Raw genomic sequence first — 17114 nt, forward strand, 5'->3', positions numbered from 1 at the left:
AGAAGAGCTTTAAGTGCTTGATATTTCCCCTGAAGGGGCTGAGGAATGCCAGAAATACCCACCGCATCTAGTCAGAAAAGAGAGCATTTGGCTACATGTGTCAGGTGTAAAACACTTCACAGACTTCAGGAGAAAGGTATGCGAGTCTCGGTGAGCGCCGTTGAAAACTATGCTATTAAAGGAGTTCACTGCCTGCAGCTAGTTATGCAGTTTGTGGAGAGGCTTTCTAATCTTTTAATTTTATATAATTATATTTGTTTGGGAATCGAAAGGGCGGGGAAAATTTGGGGATTACTTTGGCAAGGATTTTGGAATCGTAGTCGCCTCTAAGTTAACTGCCAATATTAATCTATCCTTTAATATTTTGAAACGACACTCCAGGTATGTCAAATCCTTGAAACCACAAAAATGTTGTCAGAGCAAAATTAAATATACGTATGCAGCGATAAGTATTTTAAGAGAAAGAAAGGTTGTGTTGCATGCAATGGCTTTGCTGCTCTATTGCCTTCACAGCTGCAAAATAAAAATATTCATATTAGAATTTGGTGAAAATTTTCTCTCCGAATGAAATTTTTATGTAAATGGAGTTTTAGACAAAGGTCTGTCAGCAGGGATTCCTTTGCTATAATGCACAAGGCTGACCGTAACACGTCCTGGTCAGAGAGCCAAACCCTGAGGGAAGGAGAGCACAAGTCACCCGGCTACTGGTCCTGCGGGGCACTGCATTGCCAGCTGGCCAGGCCAGATGGCCAGAGGTTTCACTCACGCTTTTGATAACTGTATTTCTGATCTTTGAAAAGATTAACATCTTTGGGGGAAAAAAGATCGTAGTCTTGCAACAGACACAAATTCCATTTACGCAAAAGAAAAATCCTAAGAAGTAGGTAAGGAAAATTTCACACCGCCTATTTTAGGGCATCCTTCCTGATGTGTGAGAATGACCATTTCTCCCAGAGTGTCCCAGTATGCTTCCAGGGCATCGTTCTGCTGCAAGGGGCTGTTGGGGGGGAGGAAAAAAGAGCAGCCGGTGTTTCTGACATGCACTCTGCAAACCCGTGTCCTGAAGTATAAATCTCTGCATCTCTGAGCCATCCGTGGCCTCGTTCATTTCTTAATGTTTTGAAATGATGGCTTTAGAAGAAAATCAGACAAGAGGCAGAGGGGTACCTTTTGCTCAGCCTCCATTTTAATTAAAATAACCATTCTGAGGGGTTTTTTAACCTCCTGGCAGCAAGGCAGCTGTTAGAAAGCAGTTGCGCTCTGATCCATTTTTTGCAAGGAGGCACCTCGACCCTGATTCCACAACTACTTAAACATCTACCGCAGAGCCAGGCACATCCCTGGGTACTCGGCTGGATTGGAGTCCAGATGCTATAAGGATAGTAATAAAGGCCTGTTTGGCAAAACATAATGTGAAACCAGGGTAAGTTGACTAATTAAGATACTTCACAAAAGTTGAAGTTTCTAAAGGGCAATTCTGGTCAGATTTGTATAAGCAAGAGGGAAAAAAAGCCCAGAAACATCATTGTCCCTAGGCAGAGCGGTGGTTTTGCAGGCATCTCCTGCGCCTTCGTCCCGTAGAGCTTTTGCACTCACACACTCTTCCCCCACGATGTCCCCCGCAGCCTGCTCCTGCCACCCCCTGGGATCGGCCACGCTCCCCCTGGGCCCCCGCACCTTCTGCGACCCCAGCACCGGTGACTGTCCCTGCAAGCCCGGCGTGGCAGGGCCCCGCTGCGACCACTGTCTCCCCGGCTACTGGGGCTTCGGTGCCTACGGCTGCCGCCCCTGTGACTGCGCCCGCAGCTGCGACCCCCGCACCGGCGACTGCCACAGCAGCAGGTGAGTTGGGGGTGTCCCGGCCACCCCCCTCCAGTCTCAGCAATCCCCCCGTGACCTCCATCCCAGGGAAGGCACTGCTCCGACCCGATTGATGCGTGGCAAGTGGTCTGAAAAATATCCATTGTATAAAATATTTGAGGTTTTGTAGGGTCAGGAATTGGGGATGGGGCGGGAGCTGAGGCTGCAGTTCACCTGGGTGCCTGGCACACCGTGGCAGGGCGCCAGCCAGGTGGGATTATTGGCTCTTGGTGCTGATGTTAATGCGTGGGAGAGTTCCCACAACCTTCATCGTTGCTTCCTTCCTCTCCATGAGCAAAATGTGAGTCTCGGGGAGATCCGAGTGAGAGGAGACCAAAGGGTTAATCTTGTTGCTGTTGCAACTCAGTTTGCATTGACTGCGCTGGACTTAGAGTCAGTCTCTGAGTTTTAGAAGACAGCACATTTTAATAATACCCCACTCTCCGGATCTTATGTGTTGCTTTTTTTTTTTACCATGCTGGGGATATTTATAGCATATAGAATCATGGAATGGTTCAGGTCAGAAGGGACCTTAAAGATCATCTAGTTCCAACCCCCCTGCCATATATAAATCCCTATAATGCATTTTAAACCTGAAATGGATTCATGACCCACTCTGGCAACAGTCAACCTGTTTGTTCACGTTCCAAAACTGACCCTTGCGTTTAACACCACCAAGATGTCCAGTCACATTGTGCCCAGAGGATGGGTTGGCAGTGGCCCAGCTTTCTGCCAGCTCCAGGAGTAAGGCTGACCATCTCTCTTTCCCCCCAACAGCTCGGATGTGACCTGGCACCACGAAGCACCTCCTTTCCAGGCAGTGCTCAACGAGAGCGAGCCTGCTTGGGACTGGGAGGACGAGCAGGGCTTCTCGGCACTCCGGCACTCCGGTAGGACGATGGCTTCTCATGTGTTTCCCTGCCCCATCCCTCCTGCCAGCAGCCAGTGTGGATACAGTCTTCTGCACTGCCTTGTAATTAGTGCCCTGGCAGTTGCAGGAGGGAAAGGACGTTCCCCCGTTAATGTCCTGTGTGACCACCTCCTTCCCCTCCACGAGCCGGAGGAGCCGTACAGCTCATCCCACCAATGTGAGGACGTGCCAACTCTGTAGGGAGATGCTCCGTGCTGCAAGCCGGCACCCAGCCTTTAGCTGTCGGTGAGGCAAGAGTTGCCTGCCTGAGTTTGCAGCCCCAGCTCTGAATTTCAAGGCTGAACACTCTCTTTATTTTCATGATTTAAATGTGGTTTTGTATTCACTAGAACTCCTACATGTTGGACAAACTATCAACGTTATTTAGAGGGTGGCTTTTGCCACTTCACGGGCAGGGAATTGGAAATTTCCAAATTTCCCCGATACCCACAACAATTTTTGGCATCAGTTGCAGCTTATGATGCAATTCGAGATTGCCTCGCATTTCAGCCATGGTTGTTTGTTATTTCCCCCCGCTAGTCTGGAGGCGGCGGGTGCTGCGTGAGGATGCTGCGAGGCAGTTTGTCCCCGCGGCGCAGCGTCAGCCCGTCCTCCCTTGCAATGGCTGCATGCAAGCAGGCAGGCGTCATTTCCTGCGCTTTCAGAAAGCGGCATGATAAAATCTCAAAGATACAATAATTGAGTTAATTGAGGGGAAAGCTCCATCGTTTGTCTGGACAACTTCATTTTAAACGTAAATAAGTATATCATGTTATTCTTTGTTCTAAGATCACGGAAGTCATTAATCTGCCTTAACCTCTGCAACATTTCCTTTTAAAATTTTGTCTGGGACATTACGGTGTGGAAAATACCGCGGGCAAAGACACGCGTGTTATTTGCATCCCAAGGCAAAATAATAAGGCCTTTGTTTCCCTTCCCTTCAAATTGTAAACAAGGAATAACTGCCCTTGGACTAAGATTGTATATTCAGCCTGGATCTGAAAATAGAGGGTTTTTTTGCATGGGGCTTGTGGACCACATGAAAACCTCTGGCAGGTTCCAGGCTCTCCGCACGCAGGCTCCCGTCTTTTAAGCACAATCCACACCTGTTTGCTTCCTTCTGTTTCCCCAGGTAAATGCGAATGTAAAGAGCAAGTTTTAGGGAATCCCAAGGTCTTCTGCGGGATGAAGTACACCTATGGTGAGTTTCGGGTGAGGTGGCAGGGGCATAAAGGGAGGTGCTGCGAGGCAGCGCAAGAGCGCAAAGCGTGGGAGGTGCTGCTGTGTGCACTGCTCCGTCGCTGCAAACCCAGGGACTACTTAGCCTGGGCGCGGGTCTTTGACCTTTCCAAAATATATAGGTAACGTGGTGCCAAGTCAAGGTGGGTGAAGCGTCTTGCTCTGTTACCCACCTCTCTTGCTACCAAAATACTCTTGTGCCAAAATCATTGGGAGGACAAGAGCTGGAAGGGTCCCTAAGAGGTTGTCTAGGTCCCAGACAGAGTGGAAAGCACCATTAACATAAACAGGTCACTAAAACTCTATCTGTGGACCAGATGTCCCAAGAATGGTCTAGAAATCGCTAAATCTGAATTACACTGCATGTAAGGAGGGACAGTGACCACCACACAAGCCAGGACATGGAGGAAGTGTCGCTGGCAGCTACTGAAGCCTTCCCCCTGTCAACAAAGTTCAGCTGTTGCAATGGGGGGGTGTATATTGTCTATGTGCCTTTTGGGTTTAAATGAATGAGAGGAGGCGCTTTGTTTCCCAAGACCTCTCCGGTGTGTGCCAGTGAACCGCCTCCTTCATACCACAGCAGAGCAAGGAATGCTCTGTGGAGCACTCCCTTCCTTCACAGTCTTCCAGGGGTCTCTTGCACCTGCTTCGTCTCGCACTGAAGTTGAAAACGCACAGAGAGATAACCCCTACCTCTGCAGGCGGTGGAGCGACCCACAAAGGGAAGTTCAAGGTGCCGCCAGCTGTTGAAATATAGCCCTGGCTTAGCGATATTAGGAAAAAATCTGATTCTGCTTTGCTTTGCTCCCTGGCTGCGATAGCGACCATGTTTAATCTTGCAAAAGATAAGAAATAAAAAAAAAAAAAAAAGTCACAAAACCCCCAAGTTCATAAATCTTATCTAAAGTGCACTCAGGCTTCCCACCCTTTCATCACTCAACATGCAAAGGTGTCAGCTAAACTGGAGAGACAGGTGAATTATGGGGCTCATCATGAGCTTCAGGAGACCTCCTACTGTAGGAGGAGAGCTTTCCCTGAGCTTCCTAATGTTCAGCACTGAATAAAGCACCACCATATGGTGATACCTACACGGCATCGGCACAGTCGAGGGGAGGCTCATGTGTGGGACCTGAGCCCTAAGCCTCAAAAAATGACCTGAAAATCAGGTCATTGGACCTCTTCTACTGAGGTCCAGCGTGGCAGGTCTAGGGGCTGTGGCCAAACCAACCAGCAGCGTTCCTGCCCAGGGGCATGGAAACGTATGTGCTCCCCCGGCAGCTGTGCTGACCCCGGGCTCCCCGGCAAGGACCATTGGGCTGACTCTACTGTAACGAAGTAATTGTCCTTACTGCTTTGCCCAGACACCTGCATTAGACCAAAAAAAAGAAAGCAAACAAAAAAGACTTGTAAGTAGTTGATATATTCCTGGGTTTGAATGTGTGTCTTCCCAGTGATCAAGACAAAGATCTTGTCAGCTCATGACAAAGGCTCCCATGCAGAAGTCAATGTGAAGATCAAGAAAGTCTTGAAATCTACAAAGCTGAAGATCCTCCGGGGCAAGAGGACGCTCTACCCTGAATCCTGGACTAACAGAGGCTGCACTTGTCCCATCCTCAATCCCGGTAGGTTTGAATCCCTGAGCGGTACATCTCCACCACATTTACACAGATTTCATTCCCACCCCTTGATCCCCTCATGCCAATGAGCTGAGATTACAGCCCAGTGTTGATTAAATTACTAGCTGTTATTTCATTTGTATTCCAACAGCAATCTTCATCAAATTTGGATTTTTTTAGATAAAAACTTGGTTCATTCTATAGACTTTCAAACATAGGATTCTCTTTTTGAAGCCTAATGACAGTCTTACATCTTTACCAGTCTTAGTCTGTTCCCAGGCAGAGGTCACACCATGGCCACGTTACGTATCTTTTCAAAACTAATGCTAATTTGAATCCATAAAAATGCATTTAAATCTAATTTGAGTCATGATATTGTACTGGAGTTCTAATCTACACTCAAGGGAAGATGTCTCTTTGAAAGTAATACTAATTTGCATCTACAAGATTTGGAAGAGATTCCCTTATGCAGTGAGAGGGTGGTTTTGGCTTCACAGTTTTTTCTCATCTTTGACTGAAATGGAGTATAACCAGTGGTGGCTAAACTGCACATGCAGTCTCTGGTGCGGACGAGGAGGTGCAGAATCGGGTTTCTTCAATAGAACAAAACTAAGCTCCAGCTGACACACCTTTCTTTACAAGTCCGAGATAAACCGACAGTTACCAACTCATTCAGACAAAGGGTTTTCTTTTCGTGAGGCGCACACATCACTTGGAAATCACCGATCGAAACGTCGACTTCGGTGCTGAGAGGTCCCTTATGTGTGCAGCACTAGGAAGTTACTTGGGGGGAAAGGGCTGTCTGTGAGGCTGGATCACAAACAAGAAAGGTTACTCATTGATGAGGTGTTTGCGGTCTTCTTTCATCTCCACCGGAGGGACTGTCTTTGGCTTTGAAGGCAAGCTGCCGTGATAGCACAGCTGTAGTCAGGAAGCCTTGTCAGGTGCAAGGGTCGGATGAATCAGCAGCATTAGGCAGGACTTTACTGTTTAAGCACAGTAAGACTTTGGATATTGGTAAAGCACCATAACTCTATAATTAAATAGATACAGCTGGTTTATTTTTCCATACGCAATGCAAGCGCAAGCAAGAAAGTCTTAATATGAACCTGGAGGAATGCTGTGGAAGCTGTCAGACATTGATTGTGCAGGGCAGCCCCGCACCTGATTCAGAGGAGCTTCACTGATTTTCCCCAGCAGAGGAAAAGACAGCAGTAATCACAGAAGATCCCTTGGACATCAGTGGAAGGGTGGAAGTGCAATTGTCTTTAGGGACAATCCAGGCATCTGACCCATCAGGTGTTACCCCCTTGCCAGCTCTCATGATTTACACTGCAAAGCTTAGTGTTTTCTTGAAATGCAGCTGCTGGAGTCTCATGAGTATAAATTAATCTCAGCTTTCATGTTGGAAAGAAGTTGTGAAGTTTGGTCCTAACAAGAAACTTGAAAACATCATCTGAGTTCATCTTTAAGATTCAGTCATTTCAAAGCGGAAAAAAAAAAGATCACAAATGTTTTTTAAGATTTCATTTTCTTTAGCTACCACATTCATTTCTGGATGGTCAGCGATAGTATACTAGCAGATTAAACCCTCTCTCTGAGTAAGAGCTTCTGGCCTCCAGATGAATAAACCAACAGCAGCCCGATAAAAAGCCAAGCTGACATAAAACAATTTCCTGACATATAGCTATAATGGAAACTCCATTTATCAAATCTCCACGGGCTGTTTTCAGATGATGAATGTGCTTATGTTCCCGTGAGAGGATATTCACTACCCTTGCACACCTTCCCCTGTGCATGCACCCACAGAGGCAAGCTGGACTTCTGGGGGGACACTGAGCTGAAAGGTTTAAAGGACTCAGAAGCCCCTTCCCCTCCTCGTCTCTGCCAAGCACAGACACAAATACGCAGAGAGCTGCCTGCCAGCGATGCAGGGCAAAACTCACAGCCTCAAGTCCTGGCTTGTGGCATCTCGGTCATTTGATTCCTTTTGTTGTTACCTTTCTGTAACGTCTGGTTGAAAACCTAGAAAGCCCTACTGCATCAGCAACCACAGCAATATCTGCCTGCTCTCTGAGGGTGCATGCCACATTCCTCTCTCAAGGGAGATAGATTTGGGAACCCCTGAAGAGTGATGTTTATGACATTGGCTTGACATGACCAAAACAAATGTCTTACAACGGGTGATACTGCCATACACATATCCTGTGTTTACTTGGCAGAAGAGAGGATGTGTGTGCCCAAAAACTCAGATGAAGTAGATAACAAATTGTACTGAATTAAAGAAAAACATGCTTGACCTTTAACTAGGGGACACTCTCCTTTTATTCTGAACCATAAAATGAAAATCCAAGCAAACATGAGCAGACTCCCTGCTGTGGCCGGGACACAGAGGGGTGACTGAGAGTGCTGGGGGAGACCCATCACCCCCAGGCTTCTTTGTACCACCATGTGGTGCTCCCTGGACCAGCGCAGGGAGGAGGGGTGTACAGGGAAGGTCTTATGCTTGCCGTACCCTAAGCGTGCTGCAGCAGGATGCTGGCCCTGGCAGGGAGCTCCTCCTGCTACGGGAGGAATTATTCTCCATCTTATACCCATTTATGGAATGTTTGTGGCCCATTTAGGCTGTTGGGGTCACAGAATCACAGAATCACAGAAACTTCAGAGTTGGAAGGGACCTCTAGAGATCATCTAGTCTAACTCCCCTGCTAAAGCAGGATTGCCTAGAGCACATTACTCAGGACTGCATCCAGGCAAGTCTTGAGAATCTCCAGAGAAGGGGACTCCACAGCCTCCCTGGGCAGCCTGTTCCAGTGCTCTGTCACCCTCACTGTAAAGAAGTTTTTCCGTGTATTTGAACGGAACTTCCTATGTTCCAACTTGTGCCCGTTGCCCCTCGTCCTGTCACTGGGAACCAATGAAAAGAGTCTGGCACCATCCTCCTTCAACCCACCCTTTAGATACTTGTATGCCATAATAAGGTCTCCCCTCAGCCTTCTCTTCTCCAGGCTAAAGAGTCCCAGCTCTCTCAGCCTTTCCTCATAAGGGAGGTGCTCCAGTCCCTCAGTCATCTTAGTTGCCCTACGCTGGACCTGCTCCAGTAGTTCCCTGTCCCTCTTGAACTGGGGAGCCCAAAACTGGATGCAGTATTCCAGCCGTGGCCTCACCAGTGCAGAGTAGAGGGGGAGAATGACCTCCTTTGACCTACTGGCCACACTCTTCCCTATGCAGCCCAGGATTCCATTGGCCTTTTTGGCGACAAGGGCACATTGTTGGCTCATGGATAATTTACTGTCTACCAGGACCCCCAGATCCTTCTCCTCAGAGCTGCTTCCCAGCAGGTCCACCCCTAATCTATACTGGTACTTAGCATTCTTCCTCCCCAGGTGGAGGACCTTGCACTTGCTTTTGTTGAACCTCATTAGGTTCTTCTCTGCCCAGCTCTCCAGCCTGTCCAGGTCACGCTGGATGGCAGCACGGCCCTCTGGAGCATCAGCCACCCCTCCCAGTTTGGTATCATCAGCAAACTTGCTGAGGATACACTCTGTCCCATCATCCAAGTCATTAATGAATATACTGAACAAAATTGGACCGAGTATTGACCCCTGAGGGACACCACTGGTTACAGGCCTCCAACTAGACTCTATGCCGCTGATCACAACCCTCTGAGTTCTGTCACTCAGCCAGCTCTCGATCCACCTCACTGTCACCTCATCTAGCCCATACTTCCTCAGCTTCCTAATGAGGATGTTGTGGGAGACAGTGTCAAAAACCTTGCTAAGGTCAAGGTAGATGACATCTACGGCTCTCCCCTCATCCAGCCAACCCATTATAACATCATAGAAAGCTATCAGATTGGTCAAGCATGATTTGCCCTTGGTAGATCCATGCTGACCACTTCCAATGACTTCCTGTTCCTCTACGTGTTTGGAGATGACATCCAGAATGAGTCGCTCTATTACCTTCCCAGGGACAGAAGTGAGACTAACCGGTCTGTAGTTCCCTGGCTCCTCCTTCTTGCCTTTTTTGAAGATTGGAGTGATGTCAGCCTTCCCCCAGTCCTCAGGCACCTCTCCTGTTCCCCATGACCTTTCAAAGACGATGGAGAGTGGTCTAGCAATAACATCTGCCAGCTCTCTCAGCACTCGCGGGTGCATCCCGTCAGGGCCCATGGATTTATGAATGTCCAGCTTGGCCAAGTGGTCTCTGACCCGGCCCTCCTCAACTGAAGGAAAATCTTCCTCTCTCCAGACCTTCCCCCTTGCCTCCAGGGTATGGGATTCGTGAGAGGCAGCTTTAGCAGTGAAGACCGAAGAAAAGAAGGCATTCAGTAGCGCTGCCTTCTCTGTGTCTTCCACCACTAGGGCACCCGTCTCATTCATCAGTGGGCCTACATTTTCCCTAGTCTTCCTTTTTCTATTGATATACTGAAAGAATCTCTTCTTATTGTCTTTAACTGCAGTGGCCAAGCTGAGTTCTGATTGAGCTTTGGCCCTTCTAATTTTCCCCCTATATAGCTTTGTTATATCTTGATAATCCTCATAAGTTGCCAATCCCTTTTTCCAGAGAATGTAAGCTTTCCTTTTTTTCCTGAGGTCCAGCCAAAGCTCTCTATTTAGCCAGGCTGGTCTTCTTCCCCGTCAGCTCGTTTTTCGAGACATGGGGATGGCCTTCTCCTGTGCTTCTAAGAGCACCTGCTTGAAGTATGACCAGCCTTCCTGGGCACCTTTGCTCTTCAACACTGCCTCCCAAGGGACACTCTCGACCATGCTCCTAAACAGGCTAAAGTCTGCCCTTCGGAAATCGGGTCTGTGGCAGTTTTTCTTTAGCTAATTCAAGCCAAAGGTCTCGCTCCATTCCCCCGCTTAGCAGTTATTGCCTGGCTCCAAGCACTCTTTGAGTCATCCCCCGAAAGCCAAGCTCAGATCTGGATGCCTGGGGCGAGCCCTGCGGTGGGGCGCTGCGGGACCATGCTCCAACCCTTTCTGGCAGCTTCTGGACACCAGGCAAGGCTTCACCAGATGCTGCTGCTGTCGTGTCTCTAAAACATCTGGCGGAGGTGGAAGTTGATGCAGCTCTTTTAAGTGTGACTGCCACCCCCTCGGGCTCTTCTGGGGTGCTCGCGCTGGCAAACCTAGTATTGCCTCTCATCAGAGTCCGGCATGCCTTTGCCTGCAAGGGGGCACTGGCCATTTTGAGCAAGACACCAGCACTGGGCCATCCTGCACTGTCATTGCTGGAACATGCTGAACTGACCCATTTCCAGGCCAAGGTGTATTCAGGGAGGCATGAGGCAGGTGGCTGCCAAATGAAGGTAATAGCAGTTCACAAACAAAGTATAAAAACTTGTAGTGCAGCCCCAGACCTCAACTTCCATTCATATTTAGAAGCCCACCAATGCAAAGTTTGTATGCTGCATGTCACTGACAGATAGGCCACAGAGATCATTTTTCCATAGATACAGATAGAGGTATAGATATACAGATATATGAGAGAATCAGTACGTATAAATATTTCTTTGTGTAAGTGTTTTTTTTAAATGCTACTAGATATCCAGGTTGAGTTTTCAGTGTCAATAGGCCTCTTGAGCATAGCGCTGTGCAGTTCCTGACCACTTTGCTGGTTTGCAGGCTTGGAGTACCTTGTGGCAGGACACGAGGACGTCCGAACGGGCAGACTCGTCGTCAACATGAAAAGTTTTGTCCATCAGTGGAAGTCGGCTCTCGGAAGAAAGGTCCTGGAGATTTTGAAAAGAGACTGCAACTAGAGGTGCGCGAGCGCCTAAGGGCATTTCTTTATGCACAAAATGCAACAGCCTTCACAGAGAGAAGACCTCTAGGATGAAAACTGGAATGTAAGAAAATAGTGCCAAAACCTGTAGCGAGGCATTCGGAGTTGTAAGCGCTGTCTGATTTAACCCTTCCTGGCCAATGTTCACTCACTCGCCTGTAGCTTCCTTGCCAGGGGCTCGCCTGAGCCCAGCTCATCACTACGTTGAGGGAAACAAGAGGAAGGGCAGACACTTGTCTTGCTCCAGTGAGATGTTGGAGCAACTCGAGTGAAATGATGAAGCCACTGGTTGCCCCAGACTAAATTGCCACCTTAGAGAGGGAAGGTATGCCTGTGAGCTACAGCTGAGAAGCAAAACACTGCTGCCAGTGCCACCAGCATGGATCCTGCGTGACTTCCAGAGGCTCCATGAGGATGCTGTGGGGAAGATGACGGCTGCAGCGGTGGGCAGGCACTGGTGGCAGCGACAACCGCTTTTTAGAAACACCCCCTCAGGTTAGGACATGGCACCTGTCAAAGAGAGTCGAGCACCACGTGCTTTTAACCTGGTCGCCCCGCTGAAGGTTTCGGGGGCTACGTTCTCTGGTGGTGCTGGTGAGAACGGAGCTGCTGGAGTGAATCGAATCCCTCTGCTGTGGCACAAGCGCGGCGCGAGGCAGAGGCCAGCTCTCCACCCACCACATGGCCGCAGAGGAGAGCCGGCTCCGGAGGGTGTCTGAGCTCTGAGTCTCTGAGCTTTTGTCCTTGAAGTGTTAAAAAAATGAACCTAGCCCTAGTGTAAATATTTCATCATATAAAGCACTTTACTGCCTGCCACTTCACGGTGCGGGAAGTCTGTTTGTGTTGGGGAAAGAAGAGGTTGAAGGCGGCACGTGAAAAAAAACCTCCCTGAAACAGAAGCACTCCTGAAGACACCCCCCCCCGGTTGGATGGCGTTAACGGTATAAAGGGAACGGCCAGCCTGGCACTGGCCACTCAGAGTATCTGAGGATACAGTCTGAAAGATAAAAGTATTTGCACTGAAGTCCCAGCTTCAGACCAGCACTTGGACCCCGTGGGCAGGACTCCAGCGAGACTTCCCAAGCAGCGTGAGAGGAAGAAGAGACTTTGAGACAAAAAAATGCAATTGCCAGAGGAGAAAAACTCTGCCTGCAGGAAAAGGAGTGGATGCGGAGAACGGAAAGGACTCGCATTCGCATATCACAACCCAGTGATTCATGGTGGGCCTGGAGTTTATTTTATTTTTATGTTAGTATTTAAAACCGAACATTTTATTTGTTTTCTTCTGTGTTATTGTTTGCAATATATACGGCCATTATACTTCCTTATTAACACCAGTATGGAATATAGCACAGTTTACTGCAGTTTTCAGCACTAAAAGGTATCTTTTCTGTAAAGCATCTTTAAACCACATTGCATAGAGTGTATTTTGTTCATGAGTGTGAGGGGAAAAAAAAGAAAGACATACAACACCAGAAAAGTCACGAGTCTACCAATCCGCTTTACGTATGTATTTTTCTTTCAAGGTCCTGTGGACTCACAAAAAAAAAATGATACTATTTTGGTAATTTGTTTTTATATCTCATGTATGTAATAAATATAATATGATTTCAACATCGTCATCTCCTGTTACTGTTTACGCCACTGGCAATGCAGTCTTCATGCCTGCACTAGGAACACAGCGAAGATGGCGATGGGTAGGGAGAAGCTGCCATGGGGGATGTTTTCCTTTCTGGGGAGTAATATTGACCATATGAAAAAAGCCAAGCAGTGCGGGCGGCTCACAGAAATCCCATTTCACCTCTATTTTGTGAGGCTTAATCACAGGCTCTTCTCAGAAGAAGGGGAATTGCACCTAAATGTTTTCAAAGCTGGCCAGATCCTTGCATCCACACAGGCCTGATGGTTGACCTGCACAGCAGTTACCCACAAAAAGCAAGGCGGGCATGGTGGAAATTAGGCTTGCTCCCTACATTTGAAACATTGGAAACTGTAAAGGGCAGGGGGAAAAAAGGCTGTGGGAAACGAGCGCTGGGGCAAAAGGTCTATACAAACACCACAGAGTGAAGTCAAGCATCAGAAATGAGCAGCCAGGGGGTCAAGGCGTAACCCGCAGCGTGGGCAGCAGCTCCCCGGGCAGGCGGTTAATGAGTGACCACTGGGGCAGCAGCCGGCTCCCCGTCAGAGGAGAAGAGGGCATTGAAAGTCTCCTCCTGTGGCAACACTTGGAGACTTAAGAGCCTCCAGTATCTCCATTTCGATGTAAAACTTTGTGGTTTTACCTGCTTGACATAGAAAATATTTTATTTTAATGCCACCAAAACTACATTTGCCAGGGCAAGCTGGTTAATGTGGCATCATGAAAGCTGGAAGGTATGAGCGGAGAGGCCCGCAGTCCCAGCTGACTCAAGCACCGCTGGGAACCAGGATGGCTTCCTTCGGTAGTGGACGCTGCTTATGGCATGTTGTCTGATCCCCGTCCTAACCTTGGGTCTGGGCACTGATGGTTTTATGAAGGAAAGGGATTATCTTCGTAGGGCAAATCTGCCCATGAGAGATTTCTGCGAGCGAATTTTGGCTGGAAGGAGAAGTATCCTCTTACCGAAAGCAGGGCAAGCTGGATATCCCTCTGTCCATATGTGACAGGATGGCCAGCCAAGCCCTTCCCAGCAAGAAAAGCTTGTTCGGACAGTAAATCTTTGCAGCTGAGTTCATGGAAGCAGCCTGCTTGGTTTACCTGTTTAATCCCATCTGTTACATGGATAAGAATAGGATGTCTTCCCCTGCCCACCTGAATAGTGGATTTGTTGTTTGACAACTCCGGGAGTAGCAATGCCTTCACCGGTCCTGCTGTGTGACAAAAGTCAGTGGCAGGAAAACCAACCCGATCATAATGAAGTTGGCAGTGAGCTGGTTTGGGTGCACAGCAGTATCCACAAAAGCGTCTTTTCTTCCACAAATGACCCTCTGGCCTTACAGACAAGAGCTGCTGTTGGAGGCAAAGCTGGCAGCTTCCCAGAGGCTGAGCTGCCCCTCTCTGGACCGTGCTGCTCCTGGCAAGAGGAAAGCAGAGGTGGGTGCCAGGGTTTCAGGGACCAAAGTGGTGACAGTGGCACCAGGAGCTGCAGCAGCTCTCCCCAGAGCATCCCCATGCTGTCCTCATGCCTCGCCTGCACCTAAAGAGCAAGTACCACCCTGCCACTGAAGGAAGCACGGCGGTGTCTTCGAGGCATCCCTGTTTCCCATGCAGGAGGCTAGATGTAAGCAGTGGCCGGGCGACAGTGACAGGGGCTAGGGCTGGCTGCCAGAAACCCCATGCTCCTGGTTGTCTGTCAGCACTGCAGGAGTGACACTCAGATGGCGACACACAGCTGGGTTGGAGGAGGTAAAGCGGGTGTGTTGGAGCCAGTTGCCACCACAGCACAGACCCAAAGCAGACTGTATTTCCCCCTCCAGTGTGTCTGCATATGGCCCAAACCTGCAGCAGATGTTATGGTCCAGAGAAGGGGAATGCCCAGCCCCACCAGCAAGTTTTCAGTCCCTCCTTCCACAGTACATCTCTCCGAGCTCATATCCTGGTGCCATGAGGGTTCTCAGGACCAGGCACTAAGCTAAATCCATATGCTGCTGTGCAAGTGAAGCTTTCTCCACTGTCCTCTGACACCACTGCTACTTATGGAAGAAAGTGGGATGAACCACCCAGATCTGCTCATTAGTTTTCGCTAACTTGAAGCTGGGTGCTTGGAGGAGGCTGTACTCAGAGGTGTCCCACATCCTCCTTCAGGGAGGTGACCTTACACACATGATTGCTCACAAGTAAACATTTGCAAACGGGGTGATCGCTCCCCTGGCTCTGCAAGGTCTGTGGGATGGGTGCTTCTGCCCAGCCTGTTCAGCAGGAATTAGGAGGTGACCGGACAGAGGTGTTCAGGTGAAACATCTGCTTTTATTCTGTTAAAGAGCATTTTGCTTTTCAGACCACCTCAACAGACACCAACTGTGCAAGGAGGGACAGGGGAGAAGCCGCCACCAGCCCTGGCCACATCTTTTCCTGCAGCAGCAGCTGGCCATAGGGGTACTGGGCAGCCCATGGACCCCAACAGCATGTCCCATCACTTCCCAGGAGGTCATAGAATCATAGAATCATAGAATTGTTGAGGTTGGAAGGGACCTTTAAGATCATCGAGTCCAACCTTTAGCCTACTCTGACAAGAGCCACTTCTAAACCATGTCCCTAAGTGCCCCATCTACCCTTTTTTTAAACACCTCCAGGGATGGTGAATCCACCACCTCCCTGGGCAGCCTATTCCAATGTTTAATAACCCTTTCAGTGAAAAAATGTTTCCTAATATCTAATCTAAACCTCCCCTGACGTAACTTGAACCCGTTTCCCCTCGTCCTTTCACTTGTCACCAGGGAGAAGAGGTCAGCCCCCATCATCTCTCTACAACCTCCTTTCAGGTAGTTGTAGAGGGTGATAAGGTCTCCCCTCAGCCTCCTCTTCTCCAGGCTAAACAACCCCAGCTCCCTCAGTCGTTCTTCATAAGGTTTGTCCTCCAGACCCCTCACCAGCTTTGTAGCTCTTCTCTGGACACGCTCCAACACGGAATCACGGAATCACGGAATCACGGAATCTTCAGAGTTGGAAGGGACCTCTAGAGATCATCTAGTCCAACTCCCCTGCTAGAGCAGGATTGCCTAAAGCACATCCCTCAGGGCTGCATCCAGGCGGGTCTTGAAAATCTCCAGAGAAGGGGACTCCACAACCTCCCTGGGCAGCCTGTTCCAGTGCTCTGTCACCCTCACTGTAATGAAGTTTTTCCGTGTATTTGAACGGAACTTCCTATGTTCTAGCTTGTGCCCATTGCCCCTTGTCCTGTCGCTGGGAACCATTGAAAAGAGCCTGGCTCCGTCCTCCTTAAACCCGCCCTTTAGATACTTGTAAACATTAATCAGGTCCCCCCTCAACCTTCTCTTCTCCAGGCTAAAGAGTCCCAGCTCTCTCAGCCTTTCCTCATAAGGGAGGTGCTCCAGTCCCATAATCATCTTGGTTGCCCTACGCTGGACTCGCTCCAGTAGTTCCCTGTCCCTCTTGAACTGGGGAGCCCAAAACTGGACACAGTACTCCAGCTGTGGCCTCACCAGTGCAGAGTAGAGGGGAAGAATGACCTCCCTCGACCTACTGGCCACAGTCTTCCCTATGCAGCCCAGGATGCCATTGGCCTTCTTGGTGACAAGGGCACACTGCTGGCTCATGGATAATTTGCTGTCTACCAGGACCCCCAGGTCCTTCTCCTCAGAGCTGCTTCCCAGCATGTCCGCCCCTAACATATACTGGTGTTTGGCATTCTTCCTTCCCAGGTGCAGGACCCTACACTTGCTTTTGTTGAACCTCATTAGGTTCTTCTCTGCCCAGCTCTCCAGCCTGTCCAGGTCACGCGGGATGGCAGCACGGCCCTCTGGAGTGTCGGCCACCCCTCCCAGTTTGGTATCATCAGCAAACTTGCTGAGGATACACTCTCTCCCCTCATCTAGGTCATTAATGAATATATTGAACAAAATTGGTCCAAGTATTGACCCCTGAGGGACACCACTCGTTACAGGCCTCCAACTGGACTCTGTGCCGCTGATCACAACCCTCTGAGTTCTGTCACTCAGCCAGCTCTCGATCCACCTCACTGTCACCTCGTCTAGCCCAT

The 17114-nt window shown here is 49.1% G+C and overlaps 1 protein-coding gene across 1 annotated transcript in view; it reads left to right on the forward strand.

Annotated features, from left to right (window-relative positions):
* The window catches only part of NTN4 (netrin 4), a 52629-nt gene extending 39609 nt beyond the window's left edge, over positions 1-13020 (forward strand). The window contains exons 6-10 of the mRNA XM_054184926.1: positions 1626-1842; positions 2638-2750; positions 3903-3971; positions 5461-5631; positions 11256-13020. Coding sequence (XP_054040901.1) covers positions 1626-1842; positions 2638-2750; positions 3903-3971; positions 5461-5631; positions 11256-11392 — 707 coding nt within the window. The 3' untranslated portion in view covers positions 11393-13020. The remainder of the gene's footprint in view (positions 1-1625; positions 1843-2637; positions 2751-3902; positions 3972-5460; positions 5632-11255) is intronic.
* Positions 13021-17114: the final 4094 nt, after the last annotated feature.

The sequence above is a fragment of the Rissa tridactyla genome, chromosome 1 (assembly GCF_028500815.1).
Source record: "Rissa tridactyla isolate bRisTri1 chromosome 1, bRisTri1.patW.cur.20221130, whole genome shotgun sequence".
Taxonomy (NCBI): domain Eukaryota; kingdom Metazoa; phylum Chordata; class Aves; order Charadriiformes; family Laridae; genus Rissa; species Rissa tridactyla.